Source organism: Rattus norvegicus, chromosome 1 (genome assembly GCF_021556685.1).
Source record: "Rattus norvegicus strain SHRSP/BbbUtx chromosome 1, alternate assembly SHRSP_T2T, whole genome shotgun sequence".
NCBI lineage: Eukaryota > Metazoa > Chordata > Mammalia > Rodentia > Muridae > Rattus > Rattus norvegicus.
In genome coordinates, this window is record NC_141534.1 from 50,268,944 (window position 1) to 50,288,912 (window position 19,969).

General features: G+C 50.5%; 1 protein-coding gene across 2 annotated transcripts in view; it reads left to right on the forward strand.

Annotated features, from left to right (window-relative positions):
• Igf2r (insulin-like growth factor 2 receptor) overlaps window positions 1–17,882 on the forward strand; it is an 88,411-nt gene extending 70,529 nt beyond the window's left edge. The window contains 18 exon segments of one of the 2 annotated variants that reach the window (NM_012756.2): window positions 609–799; window positions 1,954–2,080; window positions 2,599–2,718; window positions 2,887–3,143; window positions 3,548–3,766; window positions 5,592–5,741; window positions 6,411–6,572; window positions 7,619–7,826; window positions 8,112–8,258; window positions 8,929–9,163; window positions 9,749–9,885; window positions 10,805–10,919; window positions 11,956–12,102; window positions 12,642–12,829; window positions 13,109–13,295; window positions 14,140–14,283; window positions 15,142–15,211; window positions 16,204–17,882. In NM_012756.2, the coding sequence (NP_036888.2) occupies window positions 609–799; window positions 1,954–2,080; window positions 2,599–2,718; window positions 2,887–3,143; window positions 3,548–3,766; window positions 5,592–5,741; window positions 6,411–6,572; window positions 7,619–7,826; window positions 8,112–8,258; window positions 8,929–9,163; window positions 9,749–9,885; window positions 10,805–10,919; window positions 11,956–12,102; window positions 12,642–12,829; window positions 13,109–13,295; window positions 14,140–14,283; window positions 15,142–15,211; window positions 16,204–16,620 (3,221 nt within the window). In that variant the 3' untranslated portion in view covers window positions 16,621–17,882. 2 annotated transcript variants of the gene reach the window in all.
• Window positions 17,883–19,969: the final 2,087 nt, after the last annotated feature.

Consider the following 19,969-nt stretch of genomic DNA (forward strand, 5'->3'; position numbering starts at 1 on the left):
TCTGCAGAGAACATATTAACCTTTCTAATCATGGCTATGGGTAGAAAGAAAGCACGATGTGACACGGGGGTGGGTGGGGTTACAGATCCTTAGGTGGCCCACTGTTTATCCTATTGGGGACTTGTACCATTTAGAGGTAGGTTCCCCCAGACCTGGGAAGAGAGTGGAGACTAGAAGACACAAGGTAGTGAGCAGTTTTCCCGGGAATTCCTTGGAATACAGAAGGTGAAAATCATACTTGGGGGTGGAGGTGGTTAGGTGCAGTCCCCCTCAGGGTGAAGCTTTCTAACTTCATCCTTGGCATGAATGGGCAGCCTCTTACTCTGGTCCTGTACTGGTGCAGGGCTGGCTCCCTCAGGCATAGGAGCAAGGGTTTGGAGAACAGGAAGTCAGCAGAGTTCCTAGTAATGCATAGACTAAAGAGTGAGGATGGAGGCCCTGACAGTGCTCCATGGCATCTAGGGTTCTGGCCATATCATACCCAGTGTTAGAAGTGATGGCGTGGGGTGGGTACGAAGGGGTTGGATAATACCATACCTTAAGCTGCACTTTGCACCGCAGGAGACTGCAGTCACCCCAGGAGGCTCTGATTATATCTTGTGTTGCAGATCCATGCCCTCCAGAGGCAGCTGTTTGTCTGCTGGATGGCTCCAAGCCTGTGAACCTCGGCAGGGTGAGGGATGGTCCTCAGTGGACAGCTGGTGTGACTGTCCTGAAGTATGTGGATGGTGACTTGTGCCCCGACAAAATTCGGAAAAGGTCAACCATTATTCGCTTCACCTGCAGTGACAGCCAAGTGGTGAGTTAATGGCACTCAGAGAGTGTAGGACTCTGAGCTAGTGATAGTGCTAGGCTGCCTTTGAGACAAGCTAAAGAGGGGTTGGGGATTTAGCTCAGTGATAGAGCGCTTGCCTAGCAAGCACAAGGCCCTGGGTTCGGTCCCCAGCTCCGAAAAAAAAAAAAAAAAAAAAAAAAAAAAAAAAAAGAAAAGAAAAAGAAAAAAGGAGACAAGCTAAAGAGGTCAGGGCGGCATGGTTGTGGTGCATGCTGGTCATGAAGGTGCATATACACGGTCCTCTTGTTGACTCCTTGGGCATTTAGTTGGACACTTTCAGGTGCAGGGTTAGTTGATTCTTTTGAGTCTACGCTGGTTCCTTAAAGAACAGAAGGGCAGCTAACACTTGGCTGCTTGTCCCGTGTTTGTCAGCCAGATGTAGAGAGGAGACTGAGCGTTCCTGCGTGACTTGTGCAGCTGTTAAGAACGCCTAGCTGGGCTGCTCTCCTGAGCTGCCTCCTCCCCTGGTTGTTGGCTTCTAGCAGGTGTGGATAGCATGGGTAGTTTCTCTTTGACACAGAGGAACTCCTATGCTTCTATACATGATGGGGCACATCTGAATTGGGTAAGCAGGGTCATCTCTGAGATAGCAGATGACTTATGGGCCAGGATACAAGCTCCCCGACATACTGGAGGGTGGCGAGCCTCTGCCTTAGTGCTAAGAAGTGTGCAGAAGGAGGGTAGAGTTGGGCAAGTTGTCTTGGCTCTATCGTAGTGGGAAGTACCTGACTGAGGCCAGGAGTGAGCTGTAGCCAGTGCCCAGAAGAGTTAATATTATGAGCCACTTTTTTGGTGGGTCCTTTTGTTTTGACTGTAACAGGTATTCTCTAACTAAGCATTTAGCCAGTGTTTTCCTCATGGAGTTCTTTGCTGGGCTGGCTCCCTTGGGCTATTATCAGAAAATGTCCGGCTCCCTTAGCTAGCTTGTGGTCCCTGGGTATTTTGCTGACTTACTTGTGTGAGACCCATAGACACCTTACCTACCTTTGATTTTTCTTGCCCTGTACTTACCTTTTAGAGACAACCCAAGACTTGGAACGAGTGCCTACCCTGTAGGCATGGGTGGGCACTCCCTCTTGTGTCAGTTATTCTAAAGTGGTTTTCTCTGCTTGCCCCAGAACTCCAGGCCTCTGTTCATCAGTGCTGTACAGGACTGTGAGTACACATTTTCCTGGCCCACACCTGCTGCCTGTCCTGTGAAGAGCAACATACACGATGACTGCCAAGTCACCAACCCCAGCACAGGTGAGGCCAGACCGCCACAGCCCTGCACAGGGAGGGACCGAGGAGATGCATCTGTTGGTGTTCAGGCATCTCTGGCCTTTTCTCTGAGTTTCGTGCTGATCCTATGGAGGCAGCTACCTTGTACCTCCAAAAGCCAGTCTCCATCTTGCTTTGTACTATGCCTTTGGCTAACTTGGCTGATAGCATCGGGCATGTCAGTGCCAAGGTCTGGCCACCTTTCAAAGGCAACAGGACAGCTATCAGAAGACTTCTACCCTTCCTCTTTGCTGCTGAGCACCAAGAGGAATGTGGGTGGCAGGCTGCTGACTGTTGGAGAGATGGCTCAGGCCTCAGGAGTGACAGTGGCTGCTGTGGTACACAGAGGACCGAGGCTGTGGTCCAGTGACAGGCGCTGCTAGTTGGAGTGCTTTAGAGCTCTTAATTAGTGTGTGAAGATCAGAGTCCCCCACAAGTTTGTTGTGAGCTGGCTGGTGACAGCTCTCCTGGGTCTGAGCACCTTCTTCCCTTTCATGTGGCAGGCCACCTGTTTGACCTGAGCTCCCTAAGTGGCAAAGCTGGCATCACAGCCTCCTACAGCGAGAAGGGGATGGTCTTCATGAGCATCTGTGAGGAGAATGTGAACTGTAGCCCTGGAGTAGGTGAGTGCCGTAGCTTCCTTTGCCTGACTGCTGTCCCTAGGGCTGGCCTTAGCCCCAGCTCTACTTCCAAGACCCACACTCCCGGCCCTTGCAGTAGTTAGGAGACACTGTGTTCTTCTAGGAAGCTAATTAGTCTCTGGCCCCTCACCCATCTTTCCTGTGCTTCAGGGGCCTGCTTTGGACAGACCAGGATCAGTGTGGGCCAGGCCAGCAAGAGGCTGAGCTACAAGGATCAGGTCTTGCAGCTGGTGTATGAGAATGGGTCCCCATGCCCCTCCAAGTCAGGCCTGAGGTACAAGAGTGTCATCAGCTTCGTGTGCCGGCCGGAGGCTGGACCCACCAACAGGCCCATGCTCATCTCCTTGGACAAGCAGTCGTGTACACTCTTCTTCTCCTGGCACACGCCCCTGGCCTGTGAGCAGGCGGTGAGTGTGCCCCAGCCTGACTGTGGCTGACTGGCAGGGCAGTGCCTGTGCCATGCATCTGCACGCACTCCTTGGTTTACTGGTTCCCAGCAGGCTAAGGCCGGGTGGTCTTGTTCAATCTTCCTTAGGTTTTTATTTATTTTATTTTGTTTTTTATTTTAACACTTCTCCTTTTCCTTCTTTTGGGATGGCGTTCTTACACTATATCCAAAGCTTGCCTTCAACTCACTCTATAGTCCAGGCTAGCCTTTAACTGTGGCAATTCTCCTGCCTCAGCTCCCTGAGTGCTGCTGGAACTGTAGACATGTTCCATCATATGTGGGTTTAGCTTTTTAAGCTAACCGTCATGGTTACTAGAAAAAAAAATCATTTGCAGACTCAAATGTAGTCTTTTCTTTGAACAGACGGAATGCACCGTGCGGAATGGAAGCTCGATTATTGACCTGTCACCTCTCATCCACCGCACTGGTGGTTATGAAGCATACGATGAGAGTGAGGACGACACCTCTGATACCACCCCTGACTTCTACATCAACATCTGTCAGCCACTGAATCCCATGCATGGAGTGCCCTGCCCTGCAGGCGCCTCAGTATGCAAAGTCCCCGTGGATGGGCCCCCTATAGTAAGTGTGTACGGCCAGGGTTGGGAATCCTTTGAAGTTTCTAGTCACAGCCTTCGTGCTGCGCTCTGTGCTTCAGAGGAGTGCTCAAGCAGAGAGGATAGACATGCAGGCTCAGACGGCTAAGTCTGAGACCATTAGTGTGAGAGTGTTGTTAGAGCTGCCAACCAATCGTGCTGGTCAGGAAGTCTGAGCTGCTTCAAAATTGATTTGCTTTTTAAAATACATGCGTATGAGTGTGTGTGTGCTGTACATGTATTCAAGGCTCGAGCAGGGGTTTTGATCCCTTGGGGTTGGAGTTGCAGGCACTTGTGAGTTAGTGATGTTGGTGCTAGGATGGGAACTTGAGCATCCTCTGAAGGAAGGTACGGTGGCCCCCAGGCATTTGGAGACTGGTGGTCAATTGAAGGCATTAACTGTTTTAGGGTGCTTTTCCTTATTGTGGACATCTCTCCAGACGCCCCCCTGATGTCTTTTTTAAAGGCTTTTATTTTGTTTTTGATTACATGTATCTGTTTCTGTTTTAGTCTGTGCAAGTAGGTACAGAAGTCCAGCAGTCACTAGCTCCCTTAAGCTGTAGTCACAGGTGATCGTGAGCTGCCTATGTGGGTACTGGAACTGAGCCCAGGTCCTGTGCTAAAGCAGTGAGTGCGTTTAACCGTCGGGCCATCTCCAGCTTCCCTGATAGCCGTTCTATGTGTTATGTTAGGAGCCTCAGGATTAAACCTGACCAAGAAAGGTGTTAACCCAGAGCGGGCATCAACCACACTGGCCTAGCTTGTACTTCCCTTTCAAGTACGTGTGTAATTAAAAGGCTTAAGCGACACAAGTTCTTTCTAGTAACGAGTGACAATTAGAGCAAAAACATTTATAGTAATAACTAAATACTCCGCCCTGAAAACATTTGGTGTAGATTTGGATATGTGGAGTTGTACTTGTGGTTTGCCACACCCTTGTGGTGTTTTAAACTTTAAATCCCCTCTGTTGTTAGTTCTGTTGTGGGACATTCGGTGTCCTTTTAAAAGTTATGTGAAGAGTACTGTAGAATTGTGCAGAGGAGGACCATTTTAATAGGAAGTTCTTCAGTAGCATCCTGACACGGCTCTCTGCCAGGCAATCCTTTCCCAAAGCCCCATCTGCTGAGTTTTCCTGCCTGGCCATCCTTTGTCAGATTCAAATTTTGCTTAAGTTCTGTGATTGGTGAAGGTATTACTTCATATGCTCTCAACATGCCCCATAGCAGTGACCCACACAATAGACATGCTCATGTACACACTTGTGCTCACACTGGTACAAACACACTGCCACACAGCACTTGACACACATGCACACGCGCAGGCATGTTTCCTGTCCACATGTCTTGTTCATTCATGTACTGGAAAGAACTGACTGAAAGGTACTGCAGTATCTGCCATTGTCCTAAGCAGCAACATGTAGGACCGAGAGTTGTCCCCTCTGGACATTCCCAACAGGCCCTGCCAAGCTGAGTAAGCGTGACCTCAGGGCAGTGTGGATATCAGGACACTAGGAAGGGCATCGCCCAGGCTCCTGCTTTCCTCCTCCTGGGCTTGGGGCTGTGGAATTCTTGTTGTGAATGAGGACAGAAGTCACCAGTGCTCAGAATCTGAAAGCTAAACATGAGTGGGAACACCCTTGGCTTCTGTCTACGCGTCTCTGGTGTCTCTGCATGCAGCGACCTATTTTCGTGCCAGTCACAAAGCAGCACAGGTGTGTCGCTAAGGGTGTAGAGCTGCTGCAGGTCCGTGTGAATTCCTAATCTGCCAACCTTGGGATGGTTATGAAGCACCGTTTGCTTCCTCTCTTCTAGGATATTGGGAGAGTCACAGGCCCTCCAATATTCAATCCCGTGGCCAATGAGGTCTACCTGAACTTTGAGAGCAGCACTCCTTGCTTAGCGGACAAATATATGAACTACACCTCACTAATTGCGTTTCACTGCAGGAGAGGGATCAGCATGGTGAGTACCTGCCTGTCAGCTTCACTCACAGCAGCCGACATGACTTAGGGCTCGAGCTAACACGGATGCTTTCTGTTGTCCAAAATCAGGGAAGCTTGGAGAGTAGAAGTCACAGTTAGTGAGCCCTGATTCTGACCACATTAAAAGGTTGAAGTATCTTTCTGTTTTTAAAGGATAAGGCTTTCTGATTAGACCTTTTGGGCATGTGCCGTCATCCACCTTATCGCTTTATTCTCCCAGGAGCACATGGGCAGGTGGAACTGTTGTCTGCTCTGACCTGCTGACGTCGTCCCCGGGCAGCAGTGCCCGAGCAGCTGACACTCTCTTTCCCAGTGTTTGCCATCTTTAGTAGAAGCTCTTTCCCCATATGACTCAGGAAAGAGCTCACCAGCAAGTGTACATGGAATTCTTGACCACCTGGCTGCTCTCACCTGCTGTTGATGGAGCGAGAGCTCTAATTCAAAGTTCATGGCCAAGGGGAGCATATGGCTGCGGTATTTTTGTCCTCATGAGTATTCCTGGTGTCTGGATATGCAGGGTGCAGATCTGCTCCTGGTTTGGCTGTGCTTGTTCGTGTGTCAGGGGTGTATGCCTTCACTGCTCCCAGGAAAGAGTGTGGTGGATCCTCACACTGTGTTTTTTTAAGACTCATGTTTTTCTTGGCCACAGGGAACTCCTAAGCTGATAAGGAACAATGACTGTGACTTTGTGTTTGAGTGGGAGACTCCGATTGTCTGTCCTGACGAAGTGAAGACACAGGGCTGTGCTGTAACAGATGAGCAGCTGCTCTATAGCTTCAACCTGACGAGCCTTTCCACAAGCACTTTCAAAGTAAGGCTCCCTCCCTCCCACGGCCTTGCCAGCCTTTCCACAAGCACTTTCAAAGTAAGGCTTCCCTCCCACAGCCTTGCCAGCCTTTCCACAAGCACTTTCAAAGTAAGGCTTCCCTCCCTCCCACGGCCTTGCCAGCCTTTCCACAAGCACTTTCAAAGTAAGGCTTCCCTCCCACAGCCTTGCCAGCCTTTCCACAAGCACTTTCAAAGTAAGGCCTCCCTCCCTCCCACGGCCTTGCCAGCCTTTCCACAAGCACTTTCAAAGTAAGGCTTCCCTCCCTCCCATGGCCTTGCCAGCCTCCTGAGGGCTAAGGCACTCTGACACAGGGCTGGACACAGTAACCAGTGAGGCAGGCCATGGGATTCTATAACACAGGTGGATAATAGACAGAGTGACTTGAAGGTGTGCATTGGAACACCCCACCCCTCCCGGGGCCAAGGAAAGGTTAGTATGGTTACAGGAAGCCACAGAGAAGCACTGAGTTGCCAGTCTGAGTGCAAGGTAAAGAGATGCAGTCTGCCAACCACAGAGGCAAGCGAGTGAGGCAGCGTTATGCAAAGCCCTTCATACATGCATCTGTGGGCTGGGGGCTGTCAGTGAACCTGGTGAGCGCAGAGTTCGGAACCTTTCTCAGTTCAGGAATAGCTTTCTGCATGGGCAGGCGCAGTGAGGAAGGAAAGCAAGGTTCATGTTTACATGTGGGTCATCTGCTCTATATCTCAGCTGAGGCATTGCGGGGGTCGAGAAGGTAGGAGGAACCTGGGACTCAGCAGCCGGGTCTGGCTGGGGAGGACAATTGGGCTGCACTATTGGCAACCAGGGCCACCAGGGAGAGAACAAGATCAAAGAGACTGGCCCAGGATGACGATGACTTCTAGTGACCAGAGGTGCTGCTTAGAGGGTCAGCAGGGAGTTCCTGGTGACCTCTGGAGGTGGCCTTGGCCCAGGGAGACAGCAGGGAGCCACAGTCCTATTCAGGTACAGGAATGTGAACTATAGGAACCCGTGCTCCGATGCTATCCATCGCTATTTTGTCTGTGCAGGTCACTCGGGACGCTCACACATACAGTATAGGGGTGTGCACAACGGCAGCTGACTTAGACCAGGAAGGCTGCAAGGACGGCGGGGTCTGTCTGCTCTCTGGGAGCAAAGGAGCTTCTTTTGGGCGCCTAGCGTCGATGCAGCTGGATTACAGGCACCAGGATGAAGCAGTCATCCTGAGTTATGTGAACGGTGATCCTTGCCCTCCAGGTGAATCAATCTTCACAGTGTTGTCAATTCACATTTCTTGTACACAGATTAGACTTAGCAGGAAAATACTTGAGGAATGAAGCTCGAATCTGTGAACACTGTCCCCTGCACATCACCTTCCCTGGTATGCGTGCCTGTGCCTAGGACATGATGTTGTCTGTCTGGGTGAATCCCGGCTAGCAGGGCGAGTGCACAGCTTCTTAGGGAGTCCAAGGGTGACAGCATCTAATAAGGCATAGCTGACTCGTTGATTCGTTTGTATGACCCATACCCCTTTCCTTCCAGAAACGGAAGATGGCGAGCCCTGTGTCTTCCCCTTCATTTACAAAGGGGAGACCTATGACGAATGTGTATTAGAGGGACGAGCGAAACTGTGGTGTAGCAAAACTGCGAATTACGATCGTGACCACGAGTGGGGCTTCTGCAGACCGAGTGAGTGGGGCCTGAGTGTGGGGATGGAGCAGGTGTCCTATGGATGGCCAAGCTAATTAAGGCCGTGCTTCTCCTACTCAAGTCATGCTCTCATTAGCTGCAGCAAGCACTCATCGCCCCTGGAATGACAAGGCAAACATGTTTGTAAAGCACAGAGGAGCTGTGGTGAGAGTGGCATGCTCTGACCACTCTGCTGGGTCTGCAGGGTGCTAGTGAGGGTTGAGTCACTGTCACTTTGCTGTGTGGCAGTTGTAGGGCTTGTGGGACAAGGGTGGTGTTCTTGGAGAGTCAAACTTCAGCACCATGGCTCCTTTGCGACTTAGAGGTGGAAGGAGAGTGGTATGAAGGCCTGCCACTATAGTTCTCTAAGTGATAGGGACAAGCATTTGACTCGAGAGGTGACTAGCTCCAAATCTTCTATGGGTGGCACTGAAGTGTTTAGATTATTATAGATACTTGGCTGATTGTTTAAATCCTTGTCCTTATCAATGTGCAGTCAAGCATCAAATGCTTTCCCAGGGTGTGTCTTGGTGTGATCTGAGTAACTGAATCTGTATGGGATAGATCTTCAGGACTGAGACTGCACTTGGGAAAATGGCCAGGAGTAATAGGTGAAGTCAAGGTACATGCCCCGCCCTTGGTCTGACCTTGGCATGTCATTGCTCCGCAGGCAACAGTCACCGGATGTCTGCGATCATATTTACTTGTGATGAGAACGAAGATATTGGGAGGCCAGAAGTGTTCAGTGAAGATCGTGGGTGTGAGGTGACATTTGAGTGGAAAACAAAAGTTGTCTGCCCTCCGAAGAAGATGGAGTGCAAGTTTGTTCAGAAGCATAAAACCTATGACTTGCGATTGCTCTCATCCCTCACGGGGTCCTGGGATTTTGTGCATGAAGGAAACTCGTGAGTATGCCACTGAGTGTGGTCCCTCAAGTTTGCAAAGACAGGAATATCACATACCCGTGGGTTTTGGGGATCTCATTGAGACACAGCCTAGATTGTCAGTGAATGACCCCAAAATCATAGTGTATGGGGAATTCTGGTGAGCATCCATGGAGGCAACTGTGAAGGGCTTCCTGTTGCTCAGGTTTGAGGGAAGGATAGGTTTCCTCTGACTTTGGCAGCTTTTAGTTCTGCCTTTGCCTTTTGAACTAATTCCCCTGACTGCTCCATGTAGAGAGCGCCTGCTCCGCCAGGCGCCCTGAGCTTACAGGCCCTGCTGCAGTTCGGGGCTGTGAGTCGGGGGACCTAGGTGAGTGCCTGCTATATCCTTCTACAGCCTTCCCTCTCCTGTCCGCACCGTGCCAGGGCTACATGGGGACATGTCCCTGCACGTGAGCCTGCTGAGTCAGCTGCGCTGCATGACTGCTCTGCTCTCTGCTCCTTCTGCACCCCAAGGCTCTTGCAAGGGAGCATGGAGTACACAGGTCTCACCAGTGTCCCAGAGTAGAAATCTCACATGCCCTTTCTCCACACCCCTTTGTGTAGGTACTTTATCAATCTGTGCCAAAGAGTATATAAAGGTCCCCTGGACTGCTCTGAGAGAGCCAGCATTTGCAAGAAGAGTGCCACTGGTCAAGTCCAGGTTTTGGGGCTTGTTCATACTCAAAAACTGGAAGTCATAGGTAAGGCTCTGAGGTATTTGTCCTTGGTTCAGTTGCTGCATCAAGATTGAGGCTGTCCCTGGCATGCCAGAGAAAGTGTCTGAACTTCCAGGGCTGCTCCCGTGACTAGTTGAAGCATTTCTACCCACTTCCTGAAACATGAAGTACATGCTATTTTGTACACTCTGAGGCACAAGTAGCCTGTTTAAAGCACCTTTGGTGATGGTGTTCTGGCTGCACATTGTCTTCTAAATGTATGTCTACACATGTCTAAGAAAGCCACAGTTGCGGGGGACGGGGTACAGACTACCATGTATTTCCTCAAGCTCTTGGACAGTAATCGTGACACTGCAGTAGTTTAAATGCGAGGTTGCCAAGAGGAAGGTATCTGTTGTTAAAGGACAGGCATACTTTCCCAGCTGAGGGAAAACACAGTGGCAAGGCTGTGTTGGATGTTGGACATTTTGCTCTGCCTCTAAGGCTAGAGAAGGGTTTGACTGTGCCGATTGAAGTACAAGGTGACATGTGTACTAAAATGGAAAGGGAATTCTGAGGGGATGTGGCCTTTAATCACCAACTCAGGTTCTAAGACAGTGGCTCCCTTTGAGAATTAAATTCCCAACACATGAACCAGATGGGCAAACTCACATCTTAGGGATCCTCTGTTCCCGAAAGTCCAGGCTACCATGCAGTTGGACGCTAGTCATCTAGGTGTGGCCATGGAGGCTTAGCATTCCTGAGGATCCAGGAAGCTGGTAGGAAGCTCATGGTCTTGCTGTTCCCTTGGTAGTGGTGGTATAGGTGTAAGGGCCAGTGCCTGCTATTGAGTATGGAGGACACCTTTAGAGAGCTGATACTTGCCTTTGCAGTAGATTTTCAAGCCCTGACATTGTTCTGCAGCGCACTAGAAATAACGCCAGCTCGTTGTCTCCTGTTGCAGATGAAACAGTCCTTGTCACTTACTCAAAAGGCCATTCTTGTGGTGGGAATAAGACTGCATCCTCAGTGATCGAGTTGACCTGTGCAAAGACTGTGGGCAGGCCTGCATTCAAGAGGTGAGCCGCTGGCCAGCACACTGTGGCTCTTTGCCTCCCCCATTTCCACATGGGAGTTGGGAATGTGCACACACAGACGAGAGGGTGTTTGGGACCGCCACTGTCGCAGAAATGCTCACTGAGACTGAGGACTTAGAGGACAGATTGTCTTGTCCTATGCAGCATTTTCCCCATAGGAGATGTCCCTACCTCCACTCCAGGGCTAAGGTACATCAAAACAGGGCCACCTCAGCTTTTTAACCTGGTTTGCCTTAAGAAGCACACTCCTGAACCAGCCTTGGAGCTGTTGATGCTTCACTGAGCAGCACAGAGCTGGCTGCTGTCCCTCAGTGTCAAGGTGGAGTTAAGGGGATGCTGCTTGCACCAACAACCACCTCTGGGGCCTACAGCAGGTGCTGGGCTTCCTAAGTGATTGCAGTGTCCCAGGCAGTTGTTGGGTGGTATTAGGGAGGATCGTGGCCAACAGGGGGAGCATGTGAGCTGCTCTTTTGGAAACTGCTTTGAAAAGGTCTTTCTTATTTCTGAGACTAAGGTACTACTTGTAAAAGTCTAGGTGCAGAATTCCCAGCTTTGTATGTTAAGACATTTTTATTGAGTTTGGTGGTTGAACCAAGGGCTTCATACAAACCAGGCAGATGCTCTGCTCGTGGGCCGTGTTTCCAGCTGCCTTGTTTTTTTGAGACAGGATGACACTAAAGCGTCCAGGTTGGGCTTGGATTTGTTCTGTAGCTGTGACAGGCACTTGCCACCTCTTACCTCTGCCTCCTCAGTGGCTGGAGTCACAGTTTGTGTCCCCAGGGCCAGCAGACACTGAATGTCCGCTTTCCACACTGCTGATACCGTCCTTGTTACTGTTCTAAAGCCTGGGAACCAAGACAGTTGCTCCAGCCCATTCACGTAGTGCCTGTGGGGACCAGCAGTTGTGGCTCCCAGGACCTTTCAGAGCCTAGAGTATTGCTTCTTCCAGGCCTCTCCAGCTGTGTGTCTTGCAACCTTTGTGTGTGTGGCCCGGAGGTAACCATGTCTTCTCCCTCAGGTTTGATATTGACAGCTGCACCTACTACTTTTACTGGTACTCACGGGCTGCCTGTGCTGTGAGACCTCAGGAGGTGAACATGGTGAATGGAACTCTTACCAACCCTGTGACTGGCAAGAGCTTCAGCCTCGGGGAAATTTATTTTAAGTAAGTGGAAGATTACCTCTTTGGCACTGACACACACTCAAAGTGAACAAAAATGAAAGTCTTGCCCTAGCAGGCGTACTGCCAGGTAAGCAGTCTGTATGCTTCAGTTACAGTTGGGAAGTGATCAAGTACGGCTTAAACCAAGCAAAAGGACTACTTCTTTGTCATTTGACACTCAGTGGTGAATTCATTTTAAAAAGTAGTTTCCCCCTCCTTTCACTGCTGGGAAGCCGAGGGGCTGGAGCCAAGGCTCTCAGAACATGGAAGGAACAAGGGATCTTCCAGGCTGACCAGCATGCTAGCTAAGAGTAAAGGTCCATTTCTTAGCAGTGTTGTGGACTGTTTTGGGGTCCGATGGCCACACGGGGCAGAGTGCACTGCATGTGTTGTCCACAGTGTGTGAGATGGTGCAGTCATTCCAGGAGGTGACACTGGGCGGGCAGATGACTGCAGCCTTGCCTGGCTGCAGCATGCAGGAGGAAGGAAGCATGCAGCTGGTCCAGGAAAGAGTATGACCACTGTCCTCTCCTCTGCCTCAGGCTGTTCAGCGCCTCTGGGGACATGAGAAGCAATGGGGACAACTATCTGTATGAGATCCAGCTCTCCTCTATCTCCAGCTCTTCTAACCCTGCGTGCTCCGGTGCCAACATCTGCCAGGTGAAGCCCAATGACCAGCACTTCAGCAGGAAAGTGGGCACCTCTGACATGACCAAGTACTACGTCCAAGGTAACTTATTATTTCCTGTTAGTGGTTCCTGTACAGCTTTTCAAAGGGTGAGCTTCTCATGCTCATCCGCAACCCTCCGCATGGTTTCAGTTCCCTTACTGAGCTGCTCTGGTGGGTAAAGGCAGAAGGAGACAGTCACAGGTCATGCTCTCTCTGTGGCCTGGCATTAACATGCTACTTCCTCATTTAGAAACTGCAAGCAGTGTTAGAGGGGGACAAGAGGGAGCTGGCTCCGTGGGTGAGGCTAATGGTGCTCTGGCGCCTCCTTTCCTGTGACAGACGGTGATCTGGATGTGGTGTTTACCTCTTCCTCCACGTGTGGCAAAGATAAGACCAAGTCTGTGTCTTCCACCATCTTCTTCCACTGTGACCCTCTGCTGAAGGACGGGGTCCCCGAGTTCAGCCACGAGACTGCTGACTGCCAGTACCTTTTCTCCTGGTACACTTCAGCTGTGTGTCCTCTGGGGTGAGTGCGATGCCCTACGGAGGGTGTGGATGTGCCCAAAAGATTAGGTTGCTGATATCTGGTCTACGGCATCATTGCCAGTGCCCTTTGTCCCGAGTCGTACTGACAGGGCTTCCCTCGGCCGTGGGGAGCAGGGCTGGCTGGGCCTCCTTCAGCTCTGTGTGCTCTAGTGTGCACTTGACATGGCAAAGCCCCAGTTCAGTTGGAGCCAAGCGTCTTCTGCGTTGGCGTAAATGAGAAACTCCCTCTGAGAGCCTCGAGGGTATACTCCAGAGTTGGATTTGATGGGCAGCAGGGGATTGTGCTTCTGTTCTGAGGCCTCTAGGCCGTGGTTTTGTGTTGGGGCCATATTGCATGTGGAAACTAAAACCCAGTTATTTGTAAGTAATCCTTAGTTTCAATGAAAAAATCAAAGGTCAAATTTGAAGAAATTTTGGAGCCAGCCTAGCTTAGATGTCTCCTCTAGCCAGAAACCCAAGGGTTAGGTAATAAAGAGGCCCAGTATAGAGAAGACCTGCTTTTGCCTGGCCCATAGGGTTTTGCAGGGCTGGGTTGGCCCACAGGAGATGATGTCCTTGGCTGGCCCATGTCTTCAGCTCCTGGTATTTCCTGACCCCTGAAGTAGTACTATCTGCCGGTTGGCCTGTTGCTGGCTGCCTCAGATGCAGTCTCAGGGCATTCCACACGTTCTTTCTATGCTGAGTGGATCATGTGTCCTGGGCTGGGGCTGACTCACCTGGTGTTTGTTCAGTAGGGGCAAGTTCCTGGGCCCTGGGTTTCCGGGAGTGTTGTTATACACAGTTCCTGACACAGCTCCTTCTCCTCCCTTGTGATTTCTTCCTAGTGTGGACTTTGATGATGAGAATGCTGTGCCAGAGTATAAAGGGCTCTCAGAGCGGAGTCAGGCCGTTGGGGCAGTCCTCAGTCTCCTCCTGGTGGCACTGACTGGCTGTCTGCTGGCCTTGCTGCTTCATAAGAAGGAGAGAAGGTAAGGTCGGCAGCACAGTAGGAGGGGGGGTTGCTCATCAAATCTTGGACACAGGTTTGGTTTTTGAGCCTGACACAGCAGGCATCTAGATTCAGAATGCTAAAACATAGTCACTGTTGCCTTTGAGTGTCTCCATTTCCGTGGCATGGCATGAGATTACTCAGAACTTTGACATTGCCCATAGGTGCCAGTGTGGTTCTAGTTCACACGGGCTGTGCACACCACAGACTTCTCACTGCTGCTGGTGGGTCTAAGACATGTGGGTCTTGGGTGAAGTCCAAAAGCTAATAAGAAATTAAGAATCTTTCATGAGCAGACTTTTTATAGTGATCATTAACCCTCTTTCCCTCATGTCACAAAAGTGAGCGTTTATTAAGGATCTACTGTGTGTCAGCCATGCTCTACTGTTGACCTTGCTTTACTAGGTGAAGGCTTGTCATGTGACTGCATTTCTTTTCATCAGATTTTTATGTCACGTTAGAGAGGCCCTTGGGAAGTAGTTGGAGGTACTAACCAGAGCCAACCATACTCAGAAATGAGCTCAGAGGCAGAGGCAGGGATGGGTCTCAGGCAGAGCAACGGGTGTGCATCTGCAGGAGCCAACCTCAGAGCAGTCTAGCCAAATGGAAGGCATCTTCCTGTTGTTGACCATGTGACTCATTCTGCCTTTTGCTGAGCCCTGGGGTTCCAGCTGTGCCTCAGTTACTTGTCATTCATCCTGAATGCCCTGCCCCGGGAGGGCTGTGTTTGTGGGTCACAGCCCTTAGGAGTTGCACAGACTAGACTCAGGGCCAGCCAGCTGGGTCGCCTGTCTCAGCTCACTCTGCTGTGCATTTACTGTGGTCTCCATTTTGACAGGGAAACTGTGATAAACAAGCTGACCAATTGCTGCAGAAGGAGCTCGGGGGTGTCCTATAAGTACTCAAAGGTATCGTCCACTGAGTGGGGCAGTTGCTGGCTATCCTGCATGCTGGGAAGAGTGTGGGGGCAGCTTAGCACTGAGAAGAAACCTCTAGAGACCCGACACCACTTCTGTGGACTTTGTACCTTCAAGTTTCTCAAAGTACAGTTACAGCTGATTCCCTTTAGATCATCCGATATCTAATTTGTTCTCAGGCTTTCAGTAACTCTTCTTTTTTTTTTTAAAGAAGAACAAAAACCAGCCATAGTGATTGAATTTCTGTACTCCCGGCATTTGGGTAATTTCATATGGACTTTGATAAACTTTGAAAAGAGGCCAGTCAGAGGACACAGATGTGCTGCTAGTTTTCATACATCATGGCAGATCATCTCTTAAACTAAACTGGGGCTGGGAAGATGGCTTGGTTGGTAAAGTGGCTGAAAAGAGCCAGAGTTCAATCCTCCAGAACCTATGTTTAAAAACAACAAAACAACAAAAACCCCCACATGCCGGAATTCCAGCAGGTATCGAATTCAAAACCGGGGGATCTCTGGGCTTGTGTGCAGGCCAGCCGGCCTCACCTGCTTGGTGAACTCTAGGCCAATATGAGACCTCGTCTCAAAACCAAAGCAAGAGAAAAGAACCAGGGTGGAGAGACACTCAAGCCTTTCCTGTGTGTGCACACTCTTGTGCATCTGCACACATTTGGCACACACACAATAAAACTTATTAAAAGTTAGACGCCCTGATATAAGCCCTCTTGTGGCTTCTCCTACACACTGGATGCCCTGTCCCTAGGACACAGTGGCCCAGCACTGCTGAGTACTCATGAGCCGTGTCAGGTCCATCTGCCTGGCCTGCTCTTGTGGCTGTGAGGCTCTTGCCAGTGGCTCTGCTTTGCAGGCTCATCTTGTCATGCCCCAGAGGAAGGCCTGGGGCGACCTGTACCAGGAGAGCTCTCAGGCAGCACACAGGTAGCTTTGCTGAGTCTCATGGTCTCTGCTTTTGTTCCCTGTCAGGTCAGCAAGGAGGAGGAGACAGATGAGAATGAGACAGAATGGCTGATGGAAGAGATCCAGGTGCCAGCCCCCAGACTAGGCAAGGACGGGCAGGAGAACGGCCACATTACCACCAAGACGGTGAAAGCAGAAGCTCTCACTTCCCTGCATGGGGATGACCAAGACAGTGAGGATGAGGTCCTGACCATCCCAGAGGTGAAAGTTCACACAGGCAGAGGAGCCGAGGTGGAAAGCTCACAGCCCCTGAGAAATCCCCAGCGCAAGGTCCTGAAGGAAAGGGAGGGGGAGAGGATGGGGCTGGTCCGCGGTGAGAAGGCCAGAAGAGGGAAGTTCAGACCCGGACAGCGCAAGCCAACAACCCCTGCCAAGCTGGTGTCCTTCCATGATGACAGTGACGAGGACCTCCTACACATCTGACTCCGTGGTGCCTACAGGAGAAGGTGGCACCATGGACAGCCAAGCATCTCCAACCAAATAAGACTTCAGCTCGATGATGCGTCTGTCATTTTGCCTTTAACAAAACTGCTTCAAAGGGAAGTTTCTGTAATGGGGGAGAGGATGGGGGAGGTGGGCACCACTCTTCCATGATCGTTTACAGTCAGTGGAACAAGGTGTTGCTTGAATCGGCCAAAGGGCGCTACTTGGTGCCCAGGGTTTTGCCCCAAGTCCTCACTTACGATCATAGCTGCTGTGTGCTTCCAACAGGTGCCCAGGCCACATGCATCTCACAACAGAGGGCTGTGTTTGAAAAAAACCCTTGCTGCTTTAGACCCTATAGGGTGACCATTTATATTTTTAGCATTGTAATTCTCTCCCCCTATTTATTGACTTTGACAATTACTACTCAGGTTTGCGAAAAAGGAAAAAAAAAAAAAACCAGTTTCTTCTGCCAGCAAGGGCATAAGGTGAAGCTGGCATTATGCTGGAGCCTTGTACGTGGCTCCTGAGCTGGTCCTTGATGCACACTTTAGTGAGCTGCAGTATTCTATTCTTCGCTTTGCGTTTTGTAAGGGCACACATACATGCACAGGTCCCCGAGTGCCTCGGTTTGGGAAGGCCCGCCTGCTCCGTGCCCTACCTCGTCTCTATAGCTGCAGCTCTTTGCACGAATCCTTCTGGGTGTCGCTTTTGCCCGCTGGTGAGCGCCAGCAGCTCACCCAGAGGTGGGTGTTTGTGCATGCGATGGAGTAGAGGCTCTTGGAGAGGAGCCGCACTTCAGGTTTGGGCTGTAGGTCTCATCTCTTCAGGTTCTCAATGCCACCTTTACTGTGCTTTTTGCTTTTATTTTAAGGGGGAAATGTTTATCACCCATTCAACCTATAAGAAGCCTTAATTTGCACAGGGTGACTTACAGACACCGTGAAATACGGTGGGCCAGTGTTGTGTGTGGGCTTGTGCAGGGCAGTGTCCCGGGATGGAAGGCCAGGCCCGGTCCACTGGCTGTGGACTCCTTTCCTGATGTGTTCAATGACTTCTCACATTATAGAGTTGTATATAGGTGGTATTTACATACCCAGAAGCAAAGTACCCCGCAGAATTTCTTGGTTTATGCCTGATTTTGCTAGCTTATTTGATTTCACATTGAGTGTATTTTTAAAAATTGATTTTTTTCTTCATTTTTTAATCAACTTTACTGTAATATGAAGTATTCAATTTCAATAAAAATAAATTATTAACTATGTGTAAGTGATTCACCCCACCCCCACCCCCTGATTATGGTAACTTGCTGAGCTAGTGGCCATTCCGAGTGCCTAGCTTTAACTTCTGCTTACATTTCAGAAAGCATTTGTGTTTGGGTTTTACTGGAGTGTCCTTTCCCTGGAGCCGGCTAGGTTAGTCTTAGCTTTACCTGGGTCTCGGCTACACTCTCCCCATATGAGCCTCTGCTTCTCTGCTCCTCCTGTCTCCCAAAGCCAGATTGCCATTCATTTCCAGTGACCACCAAAGCCCAGTCCTGAGTGAATGCATGATTCCCGACCTTATAACTCCCTGAGCGTTGACTCTGAAGCAGACAGTTCCTCTAAGTTGTGCCCGACGCTGTTTGCTGTCTGAAGCTTCTGTTGACCAGTTAAAGACACCAGACACCATTCACGAGTGCCACTCTGCATGCCTACGGCGTGAACGTCTGTGTGTGCTCTGTGCACTGCCAACTCACCTTGTCAATAGTTCTGTGAGTTGTTAGATCAGCTCTGCCCTGGTGCCCCAAGACACACACACACACTCACACATTCATGTACACACCCCTTTGGGATAGTGACCTGCCTGGTGGAGCCTAGAACTTGTTCTGTCTCCACAGGTGAGCTTGAGCTTGTGCTGCCTTTGGATCCCACTTTCATCTGAGCCACTGTACATGTAGGTTGTTATGCCCACGTCTTGTGTTTTGGTATGAGGCAAGCTCTGGCATTCTCTCCCTTCCTGTCCATACATGGGGGTGCGTGGGTTTGTAGAGGTCTGTTGCCACTTGGTAAGCTCAGCAGCAGAGTGAGGTGCTGGTCCCGCCCTGTGGGCTTAGCTCTGGCCCTCAGTGGGGATGAGTGGGTGCTGAGACCTATGGCCGCCTCGGCCCTGACTCCTTCCTCCAGCCCCTTGGGAATAGACCAGTGATGCTTGTCAGCTGTTGATACAGGATCTTTTAGCCAAACCTGTCTGACAGCAAATAGGAGAAACCAGAATCTTTTGCTACTTCTTTTCCTTTTTTCTTTCTTTAAGATTTTTATTTATTTTATATGAGTACACTGTATCCGTCTTCATGCCCACCAGCAGAGGGCATCAGATCTCATTACAGATGGTTGTGAGCCACCATGTGGGTGCTGGGATTTGAACTCAGGACCTCTGGGAAGGGCAGTCAGTGCTCTTAACCACTGAGCCATCTCTCCAGCCCATCCTTTCTTTTAGAAAGGTTTTCTGTGTTTCTCTTTTGAGTGTTGAATGCTGAGGTGGAATGAGTGGGGGGCAAAGGATGATGCAAACCCTTGCCAAGGAAATCACGGACGCTGGAAATGGGGCCATTGTTGTCGGGGACGTTGTAAAGCACCTGAAAGCCCCAGTTACACCCACTGAACAGCACTACATGGCCAAGCCCTAAGGGAGGACCATAGACAGAATACTTGCAGATAAACGTCAAGAACCCGTGGTCTATTGGTCCCTTCTGTCCCCATAGGAACCGCTGCCCTCAGAGCTAGTCAGGAAGGTGGCATAGAGGACACAGACTTCCTAGAAATCCTATTTCAGACTCTGAGGCGCGATGGATCTTAGGCTGCCCACGCCCTGTGTTGTGTGTCTGATCTGGGCTCCAGTCTGACCTCACTCTGAGCTGCTGGTAGGTTCCAGATACAGTTCTGCCAGAGCAAGAGCACATAGACACGCAGTTCCGGGAAGCAGGCAAGGCGCAGGCGCACAGTGCTTCACGCTGATGTGCAGAGAACGGAGCTGCTTTTGCGCATAGCCCAGAGACGGCCCAGCGGCTGCTGAGTCAGGGTCAGGAGAAGTCAGTTTCAGAAGCTGCCTAGCAGGGAAGGGGAAAGTAGACAGTAAACGTGATACTCAACGTGGGAGGAGAGAAGCACAGGCCCTCACCTCTGACCTGTAGGAGGCAATGTCATCACTCGGGATGAAGAATGCTTCTCAGTCCTTTGAAGTTTCACCCCTGACTACCATCACTGGGCACCTGAGCCTGTCATTCCTACAGACCAGGGCCCTCTCTGTGACTGCAGTGCCACACCCAGTGGGAGCATGGACATATCACTGCAAGCACTAAGGCCAGGGT